Source organism: Sceloporus occidentalis, unplaced genomic scaffold (genome assembly GCF_023333645.1).
Source record: "Sceloporus occidentalis isolate IW3139 unplaced genomic scaffold, rSceOcc1.0.p SCAF_1, whole genome shotgun sequence".
NCBI classification, from domain to species: Eukaryota; Metazoa; Chordata; class Lepidosauria; order Squamata; family Phrynosomatidae; genus Sceloporus; species Sceloporus occidentalis.
This window is the reverse complement of record NW_028316981.1, coordinates 247,108,401-247,130,962: the sequence shown is the minus strand read 5'-3', so window position 1 is coordinate 247,130,962 and position 22,562 is coordinate 247,108,401. Positions and strand designations below refer to the sequence as shown.

Genomic DNA, 22,562 nt, shown 5'->3' with positions numbered 1-22,562 from the left:
TGCCCATCTTCAAAGTACTCCATTCCATTCCCTTTCTACCCAATTTTCCTGCAAACAAAATAGTACACCTTGGAGTTGTGTGAGGCTCTGCATTATCTATCCAAATATTGATGCCAATCTTTAGTAGACAAAGAGATTAAAAGCTCCCATGCTATCAAAAGAGACCAAAGATTGCAAGGAGAAACAATGCCTTTGATTACTTCTTCATTAGTAACCAATCATTAGCTGTCTGAAGATCCTGCACAGATTGGGAAGGCAGGTTATAAATTCAAGAAATGAATGAACACTCCAATTCTGCCTGCAGTTCCATAAGTCATCATATATCATTTTAAGCAGGCTGTAATTTTTGAATCCAAATGTCTTTTTGGTTTCTACCCTTATTCACGTAACACCTTATAAGAAATGGAAAGGAATATCCATTAAGCAAGAATTCAGAAAAGACACATGTGAACAGTGGGAATGTAAATCTTTGCTTATTTTGTTCTCCCCCTGTGATAAATTTGAAAGGTTTTCTATCCTGTGGGAGAGACTGTGAAAACTTTTGTACATTCTGGAAGATGTTTTTATGATTTCTGACAAAACTTAATTCACAAAAAATGTGTTTTACAATGTTTTGTGTAATAAATTGGGGGGGGGGGAGGTTATGCAAATATGTTTATTGCACAAAAGCCACAGAAAACAAAAAAATGGGGGGGAAACAGATCAATTTTCTCTCAGCCAAGGAAAAATCTTGTGTGTGGTCACCTTTTTTTCAATGGGGGTGACACAAGCTTTCTCATCAAGGGCAAGAACATTTGTGAATAATATACTTTACATCCCTAATGGATATCTTCAGTTTAACATTTGGTACTGTTTTTCAAATGTATTGGGTTTGGGGCACTTTTTGATAAAGTACATTTAGTGAGCCCTCTTTATCCATGTTTTTTTTTTTTTTATCCACAGATTAAAGCATCCATGGCTTGAAAATATTTCCCTTAAAAGTATAAATTCCAAATTGCAAACCTAGAATTTCCATTTTATAGAAGGGACACCATTTTGCTATGCCATTCTATTTAATGGGACTTGAGCATCCACGGATTTTGTTATCTACGTGGGGTCCTGCAACCAACCCCAGCGGATACCATGTGCCCACTGTAGGTGGGAAAACGTATTTCCCCCTAATACATTTCTAAACATTATTTTCACTATTGTGTGCATCTTGTGTGCACTTTCTTATAATGTATAGATCTTTCAGTAAACTTTTTTTTTTTAGCAAATTGGAAAACTTAAGCTCTGTTTTTGGGAAGTGTGAATTTCAGAACACAAATTGTTTCAGTTCACCCACTTGTTCAGTTGGTACATTCAGTTTGCCATGTACTGTATTCATCTGCACAGAAATGCAGGCAGAGAAGTATCTTTCTCAGTCCTTGCCAGGGAGAAGAGGGAAAGAGGTGTCTTGGCAGCCATTTTGACCGGGTGAGTTGTTCCCCCCAAACCTTTGTGAGTGTGTTTTCCTGAGGGGGTGGGGCTTTTGTGAGTCACTGGGGAGGCACTAGCAGCCTAATTTTTATAACTCCTGCCAGAGGTGCACACCTTATGACACGCAAAATTTCACACTAAAGGGAGGCTTAGAGCAGAGAACAGAAGGTGTTTTGTTTCAGAGGTTCTCCATCACATTTAACTGTTTTATTTCTTCAAGAGGCTTGTGAAGGGGTTGTGCTCAGAGGAAGTGAATTAGAAACTTGCCTCAGGAAATAGCTAGCATCCAGGACCTCTCTATATAACAATACACCCAGTCTCTTGAGCTCAGTCACAGAGTTTGAGGAACAATCCAGACCAACCGGGGTCTTTTACCTGTGTGTTTAATAGCCAGGGGTTCTTTTTTTTTGGGGGGGGGGAGAAGCTCACATTCTTGTTTCAGTGCCTCCTTAAGACTTCTGAGGGAGCTGCTGCACCTGCAAAACTTATGAGATGTTTATGTTCTTGCCTATGGATGTGGGGAACTTCACCTGCACCAAGTGTACATTGGTAGCCCTGTTGGAATAGCAGCTGGAGGCTGGGTATCTACACTTATAGAATCATAGAATTGTAGAATTGGAAGAGACCACAAGGGCCATCCAGTCCAACCCCCTGCCATGCAGGAAATCTCAATCAAAGCATCCCCGACAGATGGCCGTCCAGCCTCTGCTTAAAGACCTCCAAGGACGGAGACTCCACCACTCTCCGAGGAAGTGTGTTCCACTGTCAAACAGCCCTTACTGTCAGGAAGTTCTTTGTTGAGGTGGAATCTCTTTCCCTGGAGCTTGCATCCATTGTTTCGAGTCCTATTCTCTGGAGCAGCAGAAAACAAGCTTGCTCCCTCCTCAATATGACATCCCTTCAAGTATTTAAACAGGGCTATCACATCACTTCTTAACTGTCTTTTCTGCATATTAGGGAGCAGGAAGTTTTTCTGGACAGAACAGAACGGACTGTCCTAGTTGGGGAACACACACAGGAAGTTTCTGCAGAGGAGGACACTTCACAAACACCGGAGGCAGACAGTTGGAGAAATGTCATACACACAACTAGGAACACCAGGGATCGTTCTGTGAGCTTGCAGCTACAGAACCAATTTGAAGCCCTCTCCTTTATCAGGGATGATGAGGGAGAGCAGCAGGGACAGTCCTTGGAGGAGGCAGGTACTGGTCGTGGGGGACTCCTTGCTGAGGGGTACAGAATCAGTGGTGTGGGCCTGAGAAGATGTCTTGGGTGGAGTGTTGTCTCTCTGCGGCAAAGATCTCTGATGTGACAGAGAGCCTGACAAGACTTGTCAAACCTGTTGACCATTACTACCTTCCTTTTGGTTCATGTGGGAACCAATGTAACTGCAAGGCACAGCCTTCAGTATATCAAAAGGGATTATGAGGCTCTGGGTAGGAAGCTGAAAGAGATGGATGGATGCACAGGTTGTCATCTCTTCTCCCAGTTGAAGGGCATGGTCCAGGAAGGGAGAGGAAAATAGCAGATGTAAACAACTGGCTCTGCAGATGGTGCCGCTGAGAATGATTTGAATTCTTTGATCATGGGCTGCGGTTCCATGAGGAGGGACTTCTTGCAACAGACGGGTTGCATCTCAGGCCAGTTGGAAGAAATGTTTTTGCCAACAGTCTCAAGAATTTGATCAGGAGGGCTTTAAACTGAGTTATTTGGGGGAGGGAAACAGTATTTTGGAAGGCAGGAGTTCATCAAGGCCTGGAGATAATAGTCAAACTGTTATAGTACAAGGACCCAACAGTGTTGAATAGTGCAAGGACCCATCAGTGAGAGGCAAAACACCTTACACAGCAGCAAGTGGGGAGGACCCACAGTTTTAGATGTCTCTACACTAATGCACAGAGCATGGGAAATAAGCAAGATGAACTTGAACTCCTAGTACAACAAAGCAAATACGATATAATAGGCATCACTGAAACCTGGTGGGATAAGTCTCATGATTGAAATGTAGTAATAGAGGGGGATAACCTTTTAAAGAGAAATAGACTAAACAAGAAAGGAGGAGGAATAGCATTATATGTCAGGGATGTTTACATCTGTGAAGAGAGCCAGGGTTTATATTCTGGAAGCCAGGTGGGAAGCATCTGGATAAAAATGAAAGGGGAGAAACAACAGGGATGTTATTGTGGGAGTCTACTACAGACCCCCGAGTCAAACTAAGGAATTGGATGATGCCTTTCTAGAACAGATGACCACACACTCAGAAAGGAGAGATGTAGTAGTGATGGGTGGCTTTAACTATCCTGATATTTGCTGGAAGTCACACTCAGCCAAAACCTCAAGGTCTAGCAAATTCCTCACCTGGAAGACAATTTCATTGTCCAAAAAGTAGAAGAGGCAACAAGGGGGTCAGCTACTGTATTTTAGATCTGGTCCTAACTAACAGAGATGACCTGGTTAATGGGGTGCAAGTGGTGGGATCCTTATGTGGGAGTAATCATGCCCGCGTGGAATTTGTCATACAGTGGAAAGGAGAAGTCAGGCATAGTCAGACACACATTCTAGACTTTAGGAAACCCGATTTCAGTAAACTAAGCGAAATACTGGGGGTCATCTCGTGGTTAGGAATACTAAAAGAAAAGGGATTTCAGGATGGATGGGAGTTACTCAAAAGCGAGATACTGAAGGCACAATTTGAAACAGTTCAAATGAGGAAGAAAAATGGGAGATGTCTCAAAAAACCAGGATAGATTACTACAGAACTTTAAAAGGAGCTATGTTTTAAATGGGGCATGTACAGTGCGCTTGCTCCATACACGGGCGCATCATACACAGCTTCCTGTTTACACAGAAACTGCATCATCATTAAATGAATGGAGTGCGCCACCGCCGTGCGCAGCCGCCATGCCGCCGCAAGCACAAACCCCATTATATTGAATGGGGCTCGAGCTTATGTGGGATTTGCCTTATGCAGGGGGTGGGGTCTGGAACGAATCCCCTGCATAAGGCAAGGTTCCACTGTATAAGAAATTGAAAAAGGGGGAAATCAACAAAGAATAACTCAAACAAATAGGGAGCACGTGTAGGGGTAAATTGAATGCAATTTATAAAATGGGCAATACCCAATGTTGCAAGTGCAACAAACCAGGTGCCACCTTCTTTCATATCTGGTGGAGATGCCAGGAAGCACAGAAATTTTGAGAAAATATTCATAAATTGATCAAGGAAATCCTACAAATTTTCCCCCCCAAGAATGCATTATTTCTACTTAACATGACATGTAGTTAAGAAGATAAAATCAAGGAATAACATTCACGAATCTTATTATATATGGTATCCACAGCAAGGATTCTGTATGCTAAATATTGGAAACAAAAACAAATCCCATCACCAGAAGAATGGATTATAAAATTACAAGAAGAAATGAGTATGTCTTGACTGCAGCAATGAGAGAGCAATCAATCACAATAGAAGAAGAATGGGACTGCCTTAGATTGTACGAAGAGAAAATAGGCATAGGAAAATTACATTGAAGTTTCTTTTAACTCTTGTTACTGATTTCTTCCCTTATCTTCTCTAAATTCAACCTAGATTATAATAATCAGAAGAAAGATATAATGGTATATCAAAATCTCAAGATAAACACAACCTTACAAAGTATCATAGAAAAACAGATGTAAAACTATTGCCATTTTTTGAGAAAAGAAATGGGCAAATTTCAGTTCTGTTAGTTAAAATGAACCTACTTTTTCAGGAAGTTAATTAACAAGATTACTAAACTAATTGTTCTAAATGGAACCTATTCGCAAAAACACTCAGGAAAAAGGTTGCTTGAGTACGTATGATGTGACATGCAGGAATGATTGATCTGATTTGATAGTGTTTTTAATGTTTGTTTTATGTTCTATGTTTTATATTTTATATATATTATGTGTTTGTAATTTGCATAATAAAATAAAATTTAAAAAAATAAAAAAATAAATGGATTTGTAGTTGGTTGACCAGCTGAACCCAAAGGGTGCTCACCAATGGTTCCTCTTCATCCTGGAGAGAAGTGACCAGTGGGGTCCCACAGGGTTCTGTCCTGCGCCCAGTGCTATTCAACATCTTTATCAATGGCTTAAGATGAAAGAACAGGGGGCATGCTTATCAAATTTGCAGATGACACCAAGTTAGCTAATACCCCAGAGGATCAAAATGGCCTTAATAGATTAGAAAGCTAGGCCAAAGCTAACAAAATGAATTTCAACACAGAGAAATGTGAGGTACTGCACTTAGGGCAACAACAACAAATGAAATGCATAGATATAGGATGGGGGACACCTAACAAGACTACACGTGAAAGGGATTCAGGAGTCCTAGTAGACCACAAGTTGAACATGAGTCAACTCAACAGTGTGATGCAGCACATAAAAAGCCTAATGTGATTCTAGGCTGCATCAATAGAAGTATAGTGTCTAGATCAAAGGAAGTAATAGTGCCACTCTAGTCTGTCTTCATCAGGCCCCACCTGGAATATTGTGTCCAGTTCTGGGCACCACAATTCAAAAAGGATGTTGGGAAGCTGGAGTGGGTCCAGAGGAGGGTGACCAAAATGGTGAAGGGTCTGGAAACCATGCCTTATGAGGAGAGACTTAGAGAGCTGGGTATGTGTAGCCTGGAGAAGAGAAGGTTAAGAGGTGATATGATAGCCTTGTTTAAATATTTGAAGGGATGTCATATTGAGGAGGGAGCTAGCTTGTTTTCTGCTGCTCCAGAGAATAGGACCCAGAAAAATGGATGCAAGTTACAGAACATGAGATTCCACCTCAACATTAGGAGGAACTTCCTGATGGCGAGAGCTATTCGACAGTAGAGAGCTGTTCCCTTTGAGAGTGGTGGAGTCTCCTTCCTTAGAGATTGGATAGCGATCTGTTGGGGGTGTTTTGAGTTACTGCATGGCAGGGGGTTGGACTGGATGGCCCTTGGGTTCTCTTCCAACTCTATGATTCGATGACTCTATGATCCTTAACTCATACAGGAGAATTTAATTTCCATAATAATCTCAGCCAAGTGGTTGACGATGGACAAGATCCTATATTACTGAACAAAGCATAAAAGTTCTGCAGGCAGAACAACACTGCAGCTCATATCTCACCACACCTAAGACTCACCATTTAGCTGGTGTAGGTCCACCACCACCACAGCTATTCAGTAGCTGGTGGAGAATGGAGGTATGAGGGAAGCATCTGGCTATATTTTCATATATATTTCCACTGGCTGCCTATTGGTTTCCGGGCCCAGTACAAGGTGTTGGTTATTACCTTTAAAGCCCTAAATGGCTTGGGTCCAAGCTATCTCAGAGACCGCCTCTTCCCATACAATCCTCCCCGCGCTCTCCGGTCCTCTGGGAGGAACTTGTTGCAGCCTCAAAAATCGAGGCTTGCGGCGACCTCCCGGAGGGCTTTCTCTGTTGTCACCCCTAGGCTCTGGAACGGCCTGCCGGATGAGATCCGTCAATTAACATCTTTGGACAGCTTCAAAAAGGCTGTCAAGACGGATCTCTTCAGGCAGGCCTTCCCAGACTGAAATATCCCGGCCTCAGGATCTTAGGATTTCCCCCTCCTCAGTAATGTCTCCAAAGCCCCCTTTTCTTTACAACTGAAGTTGCAGTGGTTTATTGGTTGGTATTATTTTGTTTAATTTATTGTTATTTTAACTAGTTATTGTGGTTTTAAATTAGATATGTTGTTTAATAACTTTTTAACGGGGGAGGGAAATAAATAAATAAATTGTTTTTATGCTGTATGTTATTTTAATGCTGTAAACCGCCCGGATTGGTTCGCCACAGGGCGGTATATAAATAAAAAATTATTATTATAAAAAAAAATTATTATAGACCAATGACAATATTTGCCAAGATCCACCAGGGTTCTCCAGACGTCCCCAATGGATGATGTACAGCCGGCCCTTCTTATATACGGATTTTTAATACATGGATTCAAGCATCCACGGTTTGAAAATGTTAAAAAAGTATAAATTTCAAATATCAAACCTTGATTTTCCATTTTTTATAAGGGACACCATTTTGCTATGTCATTATATTTAATGGGATTTGAGCATCTACCCATTTTGTTATCCACGGGGGATCTTGAAACCAAACCCCAGCGTATAACAAGGGTGCACTGTAATTGTTCTGCTTCTGGCTATGAGTACATTACCCTGCATAGTCAGAGGCTTCTCTGGTTGCCACCCTACTCTTCATGAGCCAGAGTGGCGGCTGTGGAGAAAGAGCTAACACAGCAAAATAGTGAGTCATTGTGGTGATGGCTTTGGTAACTGCAGAGGAAGGAAAAAAATACCAACCTCTGCAATGATCAAATACACAAACATATACACAGAGATGTATGTTCACTTCAGCTTACACTTGTTAATGTCACTAACATGATACCAATGATTTGTTCAAGGTCATCCTTCGTAACAGAAAACCAGTTTGGTCTCTTACAGCAACATACAAAAACAGCCACCATAAAACACCAGAATTCTGGAACACACCTTGCCTTAATTATTTGCACAAGCAAAGAAAACTCAAACAGACCCTGACTATCAAAGTATCCACTTACGCTGTCCACAGTAAGTACCAATATATCCCTTCTGGCACTGGCATTGGTCATCGAGACAGGTACCACCATTCATGCATCTGATATTGCATTGTTGTACTAAAGAAAAATGAAACAGAAAATTATGAATCAATAGTTTTATTGAAGGTATCCAAACACAGCTAAAATGTGAGCACTGAGAAAGTATGCAAGATAAAATATATTTCAAGACTAGGCAGATATTTACATTAGCTATTACTATACAGGTAGACAAATAAGCTCTATACAAATGTATCATGTATTTTCAAACACCATTAATTGTCCTCTTTAAGATACATTATTTTAAACTATAGATCTGGTTGGTAAATTCCAATGCCTGCATAACTCCTCCACAGTCAGCAAACCATTGGGGGAGGGATTCTTAGGCCTCTCTCTCCCGTCTCTCTCACTCTCGCTCTCCCACAAACATTCAGAGCCCTCTCTCCCCAACCTCCATTCCACTGCCACTTTTTCCATGACACTGGTGCTCTGATTTCCCCTTTTCTCTTTTACTCTGTGTGTTTGGAGCAAGGTACTTGTGCCAAATGTATGACATATATTGTGCTCCAACTACTGCATTAAGAAAACAGAGCTAACTGCAGCTTTTTCCTTTAGGCTGCCATAACCAAGATATTTATCACCCTCTAATTCAGTGGCCCCCAAACTGTGCCCTTTAAGAGATTTTGGACTTCAGCTCCCAGATAAAGAGAACAGTTTGGGGACCACTGTATCTAATTCCTCTACTTGTATTATACTCTTCTTAAATCTCTACATATCCCTCTCTAGCTTTCTGGTGTCACTTTGGAGTTCCTTTATCTTTATCGCCTTCCTCCTTTGTGGGAAACAGAGAGGGGCTGTCATAAACTGATCAAGCAAGCACTCATGAGGCTGGGTGTTAAATACTATTACAATATATGCAGTGTGCCAGAAAACCTTTGTCTCTGTCCATCCCACTGCTGATGGACTGGAGAATGTGAATATTCTATTTCTCTTTTCTGGTCTTCTTTTCTGGTTCCTTTATCCCCAGAACCGCTGTTCTGAGGTCCAAGATGGAATGCCCAGGAATACTGAAGTGTTCTGCAATCAGTTTTTGTGTATTCCCATTCCTAATATCTGATTTATGTCCATTTATCCTCTGGTGTGGAGACTGGCCTGTTTGACCAATGTAGAGTGCTAAATGACATTGTTGACATAGGATGGTATATATCACATTAGAGGATGAGCAAGTGAAAGTCCCTCTAATATTGTGGGTGATGCCCTTAGGTCCTGTAGTGACATTTCATGAATAGATGTATGTGCAGAGTTCACATCTGAGTCTGCGGCAAGGTCTTCTACCCATCTCCAGTCTGTGTGTGTCCTCCTGTAGGTGAGTAACTGTTTGAGGTTGGGAGGGTGTCTGTAGGCAAGTCCCTTGAGAGGACAGCATTATTGTCCAGAATAGGTTTCAGTTCATTGATGATACATCTGAGCTGTATGGGACCACTACTGGGGTACTGTCATTTTCTCTCTTCATTTGTTCTGTAGTAGATTAGTCCTGAGTACAAGTCTTCCCTTGTTTATTTGCTTTTTTACTTCATATGGTGGGTACTATAGCTTGAAAAGTGCTTGTTGTAATTCCATGAGCTTGGCATCCCTGTCTTGTGGATCCAAATAGATGTGATTGTTTCAGAAGGTTTAGCTGTAGATTATAGATCTGGTAGTGTGTTCAAGATGGACACTGGAGGCATATAAGTTCATGTAGTGGTCAGTCAGTTTGCAACATAGTGGGGTGCTTAAATGTCCATTTTGTGACTGTATAGTGGTATCCAGAAAGTTAACTTGTTCCTTTGTTAGTTCCAGACTAAGATTGATGGTGGGGTGGAAGTTGTTGAACCTCTGGTCAAATGTCTTGAGTGAATCCTCTCCATTAGTCCAAATTATGAAGATATCATCAATGTATCTCATGTAAAGGAGAGGTTTCTGAGTGCAGGAGCTAAGGAAGTATTGTTCTAGGTCAGCCATGAAGGTGTTGGCATATTGTGGTGCTATGCATGTGTCCATGCCAGTACCATTAACTAGAAGATTCTAGTGCATCCTTGCGTGGGATGTTGGTATACAGGAATTTTACATCCATAGTGGCTAAGATGGTGTTCCCTGGGAGGTTGTGGATTTATTGTATTTTCTGCAGGAATTCACTAGTGTCCTTAATACAGGTGGGAGTGATGGTGGCATACGGTTTAAGGATGTTGTCCATATAACTAGAGGCACCAACTGTGAATGTTGCAATCCTTGAGATAACAGCAGGCTAGGGTTGCCCTGTTTGTGTATTTTGGGTAATAGATAGAATGTTCCTAGTCAAGGTTCATGGGATGTGTCAGTTAGGATTTGGTTCTGCACCTCCATGGAAAATTCCATGAGTAGCCTGTGTAATTCCTTCCAGTATTCCTCTGTGGGATCATTAGACAGGATTCTGTAAAATGTTGTGTTGGACAGTTTCCTCTCAGCCTTCTAGGGCGATCTTATAGCACCACTGAGATTAACTGAAAGAAAGAAGTTGGCAGCATAAGCTTTCATAGACTTCAGTCTACTTCCTATGAAAGTTCATGCTGCCAACTTTTTTCTTTCAGTTACTCTCAAAGGTGCTACAAGATCTCTCTACATACTGATTCTACAGATGAACACAGCTATATCTTTGAACTTTGCCTTGTGTATATAGTCAGAGTTGTCTATGATGTCTACAGCTCTTCCTTTCGCAGCCTGTTTGGTGACAATGGGGTGACAGAGATGGGCATCCAGAAGCAGCCAGAAGCCACTCCTGGCCCAATCATCCCGGGACCACAGCGAACATACGCTGAGGGTGCCTCCTGTGGTGGTCCTGAATGGACCGCAGCAAGGAGCAGATCTTGTGTACTCCTTCCAAAGCTGGTTTTGGGCTGCCTTAGGTGACCCTGGGGCAGTCCTGGGGTGGCTTCTGGGTACTCCAGGGGCATGCGTCACATAAACACCATGCCCTTGGAACAGCTGGAAGCTGTCGCTCCCATCTTCACGTCTGTTTTGGGCCAGTATTAGGGTTGTTTCCAAGGCTGTGTATGGCATCTTGTTCTCTGTAGCTAACATTCTGTAGTTCATTGGGTCTCTTATTGATTATTTCTGTCTGGGCACCATGGTGGAAGCATTCTAAGGGGGGGGGGAATACAGCAGGGACCTTTGACTGGCCCCATATTCTGGACTAAAACCCCACACAGCTGCTTTTCTTTCAAAATAAAGGTGACCCTACAGATAAAGCACACTTTTTACAAGTGTAGATACCATAATATGTAATTTTGCTATTATGTTTGCTTTTAGGCATGCACAAACCTTTGTGCATGGAATCTTTGCTCTATAAGAGAGGAAGCAAGTGAACTCCTGCATGGAAAACAGCACATGGAATGCAAGAACAAATAATCTGTGTATAAGCAAAATCCTAGTGTAATTTGCATCCCACTCCCACATAAAGGGTTGAGATGGGATGCACTGTTTGCCCATGCCCACAGGAAGAGACCATTTAAAAGATGCCTCGGCAGTTATGGTGAGGCTTGAAGATCTTGGGGGCGTGGCCAGACCTAATTTATTGTCTGCCATCCCCAGCTTCTTCACTTCAATTTTGCAATTGACCCACGCTCCCTCCACTGGTGCAGTGTGAAGTTAACTTGATTGCTTCAGAGCCGGGTTGGAATATTTTCCCTTTCCAAGGGCTTTTTCGCCTACCCCTTACTGTTTCCAGACAGACCTTGGGAAATTGGTTTGGGTGGCATTTAAATAGGTTGATTCAGCATGATTTGAAAGAAATTTGGATTTCAGTGAGCACCTAGGACATCATTTGGGTGGAAGGGAGGTCTACGGAATCAACCCTTTGGATCTTGGGACCTGGAAGGTGGGGAAAAAGACATCCCTTGGGACTGCATGGAGGATAAACCCCTCTTTTTAATTCTTGGGCATTGTGAGAGGGACTTCCATGTTAGTCTTCCTGATGCGGGACAGCCAACGGATAACCCAGCTTTTGCTATCACTCAGGGGAGGCTGCGGAGATAAATTACCGGCTGCAGCTGCTCTTGTCCATGGCTATTTCCCCATCTAGTTTGAAGTTCCGTTAAGAAATTAATAATCAGGTCAAGTTAATAAATGGCCCTATTTGGACTAATTTTTCATTTTCTTGTTTTTGTTATTTCTGGGGTGAGTGGGCAAAATGATACCTAATGCCTTTTCTCCTCAAATATTCTCTCCCAAAATGGAAATTCATTAAAGTGAGCCAAATTTAAAAAAATCTATTCAAGCCTTACCAGATTTTGATCCACAGGTTGGCAATATCTGTCCACTGGAGCAAGTGCACATATTAGGGCGAGAACAAAACCCATCACCACAACTATTTCTACAAATTGCTGTGGAAGAAAACAATGCATTAAAGCACTTGTAATATTAGATGGCTGAAGAAATGCTGAGGAACAAAATCAGGTATTTATTTAAATGTGTCAAAACACAGACAGATACAGACAAAACTTCATGACAAAACTATTTGCCCTGCCTTTGTTTCTGTCTGCCCAAACCTAGCAGCCCAAGATGTACCTCCACTGCATGCTAGTTACAAATGATGGGAGATGTAGTCCATCACAACTTTAAGCACCAAGTTAAGGAGGGTTTTTTAATGCTTAATTTGCTGCTACTAAAAACAGAAGTACAAAAACAGTTTCCATTCTGATGCACTTAACGTTTCAAAATGTAGCACAAAAGACATAAAATTGTATTTATATAAGAAGAGAGGTATGTGAACTGTGTAGAGATAACACATCTGGCCTGGGAGGGGGTGAAAAGGCAGGCCCAACTTCATCAGGGCTAGCCAGAGCAAGAGGGCCCTCCCTCCAGTCCATCTGCCATGGTCCAGACCTCAGAGGGAGAGAAGAACCACTGGACTTGATCCCCTTCCCCTCCACCATTCCCTTCTCCTTTTGTCTCATGTCTTTTTAGATTGTAACCCTGAGTGCAAGGAACTGACTAAGCCGCTCTGAGAGCCTTTAGGGCTGAAGAGTGGGATATAAATACAGTCAATCAATCAATCAATCAATAAAAGTACTGTTGGGGAAAAATAAATGAATAGTTGAGGGGCTCCTTGAGACTACCCACATACAATGCTGTTTACACCACTCTCTATATGTGAAGAGTGACTTCATGAAGAAAAGAACATCATCTATCCATGGAGGTCTCCATGTATTCAAGAACCTCAGAAAATCAGCATCCTGGGTTACATGTAGAACCTCAATGGATAGAAAAATATCTTCTCTTGAACTAATTTTAAGAAAATTAGAGAGCAGTATCAGAGGCTGAAAAACTCAAAAAACTCTCCCCCTCTTATTTTATCTATTTGTATAGTGCCTCAAAGAGCTGGGATGAAATCAGAATAACCAGAATATTGAAGACCAGAATAATATTAAATAATTACTATATTTTACTTTTGCAAGCACTGTAAAGGCAGAAGGCCAAAGAGATCAATGTAGCTAATTTAGCTTACTTGCTAATTAGCTTACTTGCTGTTCACTGCTATGATCTTTGGAATAGCGGTATATAAATAAAACAAATTATTATTATTAATTATTATTATTTAAGATATGTGATTTTGTTGTTGTTGTTGTGTGCCTTCAAGTAGTTTCCGATTTATGGTGACCCTAAGGCAACCTATTATGCAGTTTTCTTGCAAGATTTGTTCAGAGGAGGTTTGCCATAGCCTTCCCCAGTGGCTGAGAGAGTGTGACTTGCCCAAGGTCACCCAGTGGGTTTCATGGCTGAGCTGGGAATCAAACCCTGGTGTCTGGAGTCATAGTCCAATCCTCAAACCACTACACCATGCTGGCTCCCACAAAATCTACATAGAACACTGCAATCCTGTGAATTTGATTGTTACTACTACAATAATAATAATAATTGTGTGTGTGTGTGTGTGTGTGTGTGTGTGTGTTAGAGATTAGAAGAGTTTGACTAAGTCAGACAGAGGGGGTGGGGATAGGTTAGCCCTTTTCTGCCACACTGGCCCTGTCTGCACAGGTCAAATAAACCAACCTCCTCTTGTCCTCTCAGGAGAGAGACCAGACGATGCATGGCCTAAACCCCAGTTCTAGTGTGAACAGACCTGATGACATTCAGCACCAGAACCTGGATATATATGAAGGGGGGAAATTCTGTTTGCTCCAGATCTTCCTCAAAGATCTGGAGCTCTCTGTTCTGATGCTGGGCAGCTATTCACACAGGAACCCTGCTGTGCCACGTGGTGCATCCACTGCCACTGCAAGTGACTTCCTCTGATGTCAGAACAAGGAACCCAGCCGTGTAATCATAGCTGGGTACCTTGTGACCTCCGAGTGAAGCAATGTGCCACTGAGGCAGACATACTGGGCAACATAGTGGGATGTCCATGCAAACAGTTGCCCGGTGTCAGAACAGGGGGCTGAGGTAATGGGGGGAGCCAAGACAGCTCTAGGGCCAGGATATTCCAGGTTGCCCTCAGCGTATCCCAGCTAGTGCAGACAGGGCTACTGTATCTCAGGAGTTTATCACACAGGGGGAAATTAGAAGTATAAATGGTGATTAACCCACCATAATCATGCCATTGAGCTAATGATTTTCACATAATGTCATGTTCAAAGTGCTATTATCACGGGAATATCCCATGATAATCACGCAATTGTGCTAATGGTTTTCATATGACGTTGAGATTAAGTGTGATTAAAGTGCTATTATCCCGTGAACAACCAGGCAATAAACAGCAGCAAATCATTCACAGGATTTTCTTGTGAATGATTTTTTGCTCTTTATTGCCTGGTTATTCCCTGGTTATTCATGGGATAATGGCTCTTGTGTTAATCACTTTTTAATCATGTTTTAATCTCAACTGTACAATTTTGGTTGGTTAATTACTGTTTAAACTACCAATTTCCCTCAATGTGATAAACTCCTCAGTGTGTATTCCCTGCACCAGAGATGCTATTAGCCCCAGGAAATAAGATAGTATGGATGCTAATCAAAGCATCTCCCTTTGGACTAACACCAATTTAGTGAGGGAGGGGGGTCATCAGTATTGTTGTGTAAGGGGGAAATTATTACCTTTTTTCACTCAAACTTCTTCTAGAAATATTAACTGTAGATATATGCCTACTTTTATTTTAGAAAAATATAATCTTTTCTAGGTTAAAAGGCTATAAATGATTGGAATTTTCAATTTTAAAAATTTCAGCTGTCACTTTACAAACAGTAAAGCATTTTATATAGCTACTGACAGTGGGGTGGTTTTTGACGAGTTTATTGTTATTAATAAACAACATTGGTTCACTTCACTTGCTGTCCGGACACTCCCTCCGCCACTTACCTAAGCTTGTCAGTCTAAACCCATTTGTATGATTCGCAGAGACCACGAAGAAGAAGGACAGGTTGCTTACCTGTAACAGTATTTCTTCAAGTGGTCATCTGCGAATACATACAAATCCCGCCCATCCTCCCCTCAGTGTCCTGCTCTTATTGGCTCTTTCCATCGCCTGCTTGGCAGAAAAATTGCGGAACTGGGGAAAGAGCGGGAAGGCAGGGGTCTTATAAAGGGTGGGCGGAGTTACCGCCAAAAAGTTGCCTTTAAGTTGCAAAGTGTACTTTGCCCAGAGAGTCTAGAAGTTCCGAGCAGCACTGCGCAGGCGCAGTAAAACCCATTTGTATGTATTCGCAGATGACCACTCGAAGAAATACTGTTACAGGTAAGCAACCTGTCCATATATGCCTACTTTTATTTTAGAAAAATATAATCTTTTCTAGGTTAAAAGGCTATAAATGATTGGAATTTTCAATTTTAAAAATTTCAGCTGTCACATTACAAACAGTAAAGCATTTTATATAGCTGAAATGCAATAGAAAAGAAATATAAGAAAAGTTTATTTTCATGCTTTTCACAACTTACCCCTATTCATTTTTACTTTTATACACTAAGCATGTTATATATGTTAACATATTTCACTATACTACAGAGCGTTCTGAGGATATTTTCACATGAGATGTTTTAATGTGCCTTTTGAGTCCCAATATGCTGTGTGACTGTTCGTTATTAGTAAAGAATAAAGTGAAAATGGCAAATTAAATGTATCCTGTAGTCAATGTAGGCTTTCCTTTGCATTGCAGATCAGTTTAAGCTAAAGCCAATTTAAGGGTTCAAAATGCCCTGAAGATAGGTCTGCAACATAAATGAAATGTTGTGTGAGCAATAATTTCCCAGTGGAGAATATTGCTAAAATGACTTAAGGGTCACCATTCCACCATCTGAAAAAGTAGAACAAATGCTGAGTTAAACACAGGTTTGTGCTCTTACTGCTTGCTGTTAAAGAGCTACAAACTGCTTTTCTTTGTTACAATATATGTAATTATATTCATGTGTGGAACCCTGAGGAAACCTTAAAGTCACATTCTATTGTTTTTTGGCAGAGTTAAAGTTAACATCAACAACAAAGCCATGCTAGATATATTTTTAAAACAGGGGAGATGGGCCAAAACAAGAGCCATAGGCTCTCATCCTATCTGGGTTTGTAATTCCTTTCTGTACTGTACTTTGGCTCATCTTAGTTGCATAGTTCACTACACTAATAACACAATGTAGTTGAGTATGGGGCAGTCTGCAGTTGCCCCTTTTATCTCCGGGTTGGGGGCAGGGCAGCCTCACCGGCAGCCCTGCGGCCCCAATCCAGAGTTTTTCCAGACCACGGAGATGCAGCAAAAAAGGGTGTCCTTGGGGCTTCATGCCCCTGGACACCCCAGGAGCCAGGGCCATGGGAGAAAGAGGCCACCCGGCATTTTTCTCCCTGGCATCGTTCCCGCAGCCGTTTGGTTGCTGCAGGAACAAGGCGGCTCCCAAAAGGAGCTCCATTTAATTTTTGCTAGTCCATTTGTCCACTGCCCTACAAGGGTCTTTGGATAAAAAAAAATGGCCACTAGAACTCTTGCAGTTGACCACCCTTGCTCTACACTGTTCAGAGATTGGAAACAGATCTGATGACTGCTGCAGCAGTAGAAAAGTGGGTCCTCCACATTCACTGGGGTAAGGAACACAGGACCCCCGTGAAAGTGGAAAAACCACAAATTAAAAAAAAAAACACCTTTTTTTTAACCTGAGAGGACACTTCTCAGAATCTCTAGGTCCTCCAATGCAATTCTATGGTCAACATCTGCCAAAAGGTGATCATAGAATTGTGCTAGAAGACTTACAAATGCCTGGAGAAGTGTTCTGTCTAGAAATCTCTAGGTCCTCTAGCATGACTTCTGATGAATGTTGACCATAGAATCATGCTGGAGGAACTAGAGACTCCCAGAGAGAACATATTAATCAAATCCATGAATAATCAAATCTGTAAAAGTCAAAACCACAAATGCGGAGGACTGACTGTACTAGAATTAAGGCTTAGGCCCAAGTATCAGTATAAATTCACTGGTTCTCCCTTTGCACCAGCACCAGAGGCTGAGCACCTGATTTTATGAAATGTTGCTATGTTACTGCACAGTACACAGGGTCAGAATATAAACCACATTAACAGAGCAATCCTTGACAATTCTACTTAGAAGTAATCCCTACTATGTTCAGTAGGACTTACTTCTGAGTAAACTCATAGCAATGGAATGAAAAAATTAAACTCACAGCAATGGAAAAATTAAAAATCTGCAATCTCTTCTTGTCTGTTCCCATATACATTGGATTGCTGGCTGTTGTGAATCAATGCAGAAATGAAAAAACACTCTAGCCTGCACATGTTTAAATGACTATTAATATTTTTCACATGTTCTATGGCTGAACTCTAATCTTAGCCATTGGTTGTAAGGCTCTGTCCCAAGGAGGCCATGCCATGGTTCAACTAACATCCGTGGTTTTGCCAAGTCATATCAGTAATTGTATCTCTCAACACAATAGTGAGTTTAGCCAAATCAACAATCAAGAAGCCATTAAAATACATCTTAGTATTTCTAATCTAAATCTGTTACAACAGTAAATCTAAACCAGCAAAAACAATGAACATTCCTATAGGTAATGTGACTCCTGGGTAATTCAGTTATATATTTTTAATGCGGTAAATTGCAGTTTACTTTGCTTAATACTTGGCTATTTTCTGAAATGACATTTTTATCACAAGATGTTTATTATATACTTAATATTTCTTAATATAGGAAATGTGAGGCAATTTCTATTTCTTAAATACAAAGTGGAAGCCTAAACCAGATTAATGCCTTTAAAAAATGTAATAAGCTATTAAAATTTAATGAAGTTTATTTGGGGTAAGTTATTAACCAGAGACTGTAAAATCTGAAGCCAAACACTTACGAACAATACACTGATTCCCCCCAGGGAGCGTTTTCCATCCAGGGCAACAGTAGGAGTGGAATCTGGAGCCACACACATTTGGCCTGTCATATGCAAACAAGTTTGTACACAAAAATATACGTCAGTGGAATCAGCCATTTAGATTTTAGCTCTGCAGAACAATTTTTGCATTGGCCATGGAAACAACAAACAAGCTATATTTCATAGAATTCTTGTATCTCTTAATAAAACTAGCCTTCTGCAACATCTCTCCCTCCAAGAGCTAAGAAGCCACCTATTTATCAAAAGTAAGGGGAGTAGGGCTTAACAATAAGCATTTGGTGATATTGCCATTTTTAAGCAACTCTGAAAGCAGAAGAAGGAATAATGAACTAAATCCATGCTTACTCTGACTACTTCAGAAACAGTGAAAATCATACCAAAATTTCCCATTTTAAGGAAAAGGAAAATCTTAGTTACATGTAGCATACTAGAAAGATTTAAAAGTGGAAAGGATTTTTTTTTAACAACCTGGGATATTAAAGCCTCCTTCTCCAAAGATAAAAAAGTACATATCTCAAAAAGCACTGTCTAAAAAAGCACATTTCTTCTGCAGTGTTATATCAAAGATCCTTAAACTTGATCATGAAACTGAAGCAACACTGGCCACATTTGGTATTGCTATTAGTGTCATATTTACATAAATGAGATGTTTCATTTTACACCTGTCTCAAGATATACAAGAATATTTTCCAACAGGGATATAAAATATATAAAATATAAAATTAACATTTAAATCAAGCCAATCAACAGCAATCAAGAAAGAAAACCAACCATTATGAAAGAGGGAAAAGACACAGAGCGGAGTGCAAAAGTAAATGGAAACATCTCAAAGTATTTGGGTTGAAAGTGTGGAGGGGAATGCATAAGTGTAATGGCTCATACAAGACTGAGGGGGAGAAAAAGCCACCTAAAGACATAGCTGATGGGATACAACTGCAGCTTAATGTAAAAGGCTGGTAATGGAAACATGAATGGAACTGGATGCCTGTTAGGCAAAGTGGTAGCATTTCTACATGAAAACTTCAAAAAACATATGGGGTGCTTTAGGATAACAGCTTAACCTGCAGAGGAGAAAAATAAAAATAAAGGAAACCCATTTCATCTTTACAATTATCATGTTCTATGATAGCAAACCATCATTTCTCCATGTACTTAAATGTTGGTGTGGTGGACAGCATAAAGCAGCCTGGGAGTAATGGGATTTGATAGAAACAAGGAGAGTTCTCCAGACTATCTCCCCTACTCCAGTAACTCTGGGCCCAAACAGACAGGCCAAAATAAAGCTGCTTTGGGTCACTTTGGAGGTATGTGGTTTAAATGACACAGGCATCTTAAGAGGCCAGAAGCTGAGCCAAAGCTGCACTCCAGTCCTTAGGACTGGCGCATGGCTTTGGTGTGGCTTCCTGCCTTTAAGATGCATGTGTCATTTAAACCGCATACCTCCAAAGTGACCCAAAGCAGCTTTATTTTGGCTTGTCCTGTTTGGGCTCTCTATTTCACTTGCGGGATATTGTAATGGAGTACACAACTGTTCTTGCAACAGGTAAGCCAAACGGCTGAGGTTAGTCCTGATATAGCTGATCATCCAATCATGGCAGAACAAAGGGCTGGCTGAGGTGAAAGAGAATCTGTAGCAAGTTGGCTGGGCCTTGATGGTAAGAGAAGACTGATCATGACTGATAAACCAGGGTGATTCCAGAAGATGACTTCAAGTTCAGGCTTTATGGAGGCAGGAGATTATACATAGCAGTGTTGTAGCCAATCTCAATGAAACACTGGGGAGCTGATCAGAGACTAACAGACTGCAAGTATGAGCTATTTAAGGAACCTGGGATAAGTATGAAAGTACTTGAATAAGGAGGGGTTTGAGGAAAGGTCTGGTATTGTCATGGCACCCTAAAATAATGGTGGTAGAATATAAGAAAGTGGGGGATAAATACAACCCTAGTATCCTACGGTTGTGGGAGGGGGTCATCATGCAGTGGGGCCACTAGAAAAGGATCGTTTTGGGGAACGGTACGGGGAAGAATGGGTTGAATGGGTTAGGTGGGGGGGGGGAGAGACTGCTTGGCCAGAGAAGGCAGTGGATTGACTGGATGGGTTGGGTGTTGCATAGAAGTGTCTGGGGCGAGGGAAGGGAGGCCTCAAGGAAATGACTGAGAGAACTGCAGGGGCACACTGCTCTGGAGGGCCCGAGGGTGCCGCCCCCCTCCTTGGCCCAGGCGGAAGGGACAGGCTGCCGCAGGCGCCCGGTTGCGCTCCCTGGGGGAGAAGCAGGGCCTGGGGGTGGAGTGGGGGCAAGGAAGGAAGGAAGGAAGGAAGGAAGGAAGGCAGGGGGGCTGCCCGGTGCCTACCCTCGGAGGACGTCCTGCTGGCCTCTCCTGCGGACGCGGCTGGTGGCTGGAGCAGGCGCGGCGCCCGCTCCTTCGGGGCTGCTGCCCAGGGCGAGAAGCGGGCGCCCGGTGCCGGGTCCTCCGGCAGCCTCCGAGGGCCGGAGCTGCTCCTGCTCCTCCTCCTCCCCGGGGCCCCGCTTGGCCCGGCCGGCCGCCCCTTGGGCCCCGAGGGCCAGGCAGCCCAGGCACAGCAGGCACCAGGGCAGGCCCAGGCCCCCGCCAGCTCCCCCCATCGCCAAGGCCGCTCCCCCCGCTCTCGATGCTCCTGCTGCTGCTGCTGCTGCTCCCGCGGGGTCTGCGGGGTCTGTGTGGCCTGGCCTCCCGCTCAGCCCTGGCTCTGGGACGCTGCTGCTCCGGCCCCGCCGCCCTCCATCCGCCGCCCTCCTCTTCCTCTTCTTCCTCTTCTTCCTCCCGCCGCTCTGCTGCTTTCAAAGAAACAGAAGGAAAGGAAGGGAAAGAAAGAAAGAAAGAAGGAGCAAAGAAGTAGGGAGGAGGGTCCCAGCGCCTTCCAGGAAAAGGGGAAAGCCGGGCAAGAGGAGGCCCAGCGCCTTAAACTGGACCCAAGAGGCAGGAAGAAGGCTCCGGACCTGAGAGAAGAGAGGAACTGGCCAGGAAGACTGGGATGGATGGATAGGGAAGGAAGGGATTAGAGAGATGGATGGATGGATTAGATAGATAGATAAGAATGGAAAGGATGAACGGGATAGATAAGGAAGGAAAGAAGGAAGGAAGGGATGATAGATAGATTAGAGAGAGAGAGAGAGAGAGAGATGATAGAAGGAAGGAAGGGATGAGATAGATAAGGATGAAAGGAAGGGAAGAAGGAAAGAAAGGAAGGTAGGCAAGGATGAGAGAGAGAAGGGGAGAAAGAGGTTAGACTGGCAAACGCCCAAGGGGTCCGAGGAGGAAAGGGAGGAAAGGCGGGCTAAGGTCGGTGTAAGTGAGGAGGAGAGGCCGAGGAGCCTGGCTGCCAGCCCCTTCTTGCCCTTGCTCTGCTCGGCAGCCTGGGGGCTGGCCAAGGGGCCCTGCTGCTTGGTATCGGAGGCAATGCTGCCGCCACAGGCTCTGGCTCAGCGGGGGAAGGAGGCGGCTGCCCGGGGCCCGGCAAGAAGGAGGAGGAGGCAGGCAGGGCGGGGAGAGGCCGAAAGGGAAAGCCAGGAGGAGGAGAAAGTGAGGGGCTGCTGAGGGGAAAGAGGGCAGGAGAGGAGGGGCCGGGCCGGGCATTTGGAGGGAAACGACGAGGAGCAGAGAACGTGGGGCTGCCTCCAGACCAGTCGCGTCAAGCAGGGGCTCTACTTTAGGTCCCTCCGCTGGGATCAATGGAGGGCCAGCTTCAGACACAGCAGGGAAGGGAGCCACAGTGCTGCTGCTGGTGCTCCAGAAAGGGCCCTGGCCTGGTCTGGACTCCGGCAGAAGCCCCACCACAACCCCCTCCTCCTCCTCCTCCTCCTCCTCCTGCAGAAGAGCCAGCTCCTGGGCAGCACAAAGACACCTTCCCAGAGACATCTGGCTAACTGTTCTGCCCAACTCACCCTTTTTGGGCTCGACTTCTGGAGAACAATGTTATTTCACAGAATCGTAGAGTTGGAAGAGACCCCAAGGGCCCTGATCCAGTCCAACCCCAATCTGCCATGCAGGAACTCTCACTCCAAGCATCCCCGACAGATGGCCATCCTGCCTCTGCTTAAAGACCTCCAAGGAGGAGGTGTG

General features: G+C 43.1%; 1 protein-coding gene across 1 annotated transcript in view; it reads right to left on the bottom strand.

Moving 5' to 3' along the window:
* Positions 1-20,860, bottom strand: part of FBN2 (fibrillin 2) — a 217,041-nt gene extending 196,181 nt beyond the window's left edge. The window contains exons 1-4 of the mRNA XM_089491328.1: positions 20,814-20,860; positions 18,418-18,500; positions 12,371-12,469; positions 8,058-8,153 (exon numbers count right to left, since the gene is read on the bottom strand). Coding sequence (XP_089347454.1) covers positions 8,058-8,153; positions 12,371-12,422 — 148 coding nt within the window. The 5' untranslated portion in view covers positions 12,423-12,469; positions 18,418-18,500; positions 20,814-20,860. The remainder of the gene's footprint in view (positions 1-8,057; positions 8,154-12,370; positions 12,470-18,417; positions 18,501-20,813) is intronic.
* Positions 20,861-22,562: the final 1,702 nt, after the last annotated feature.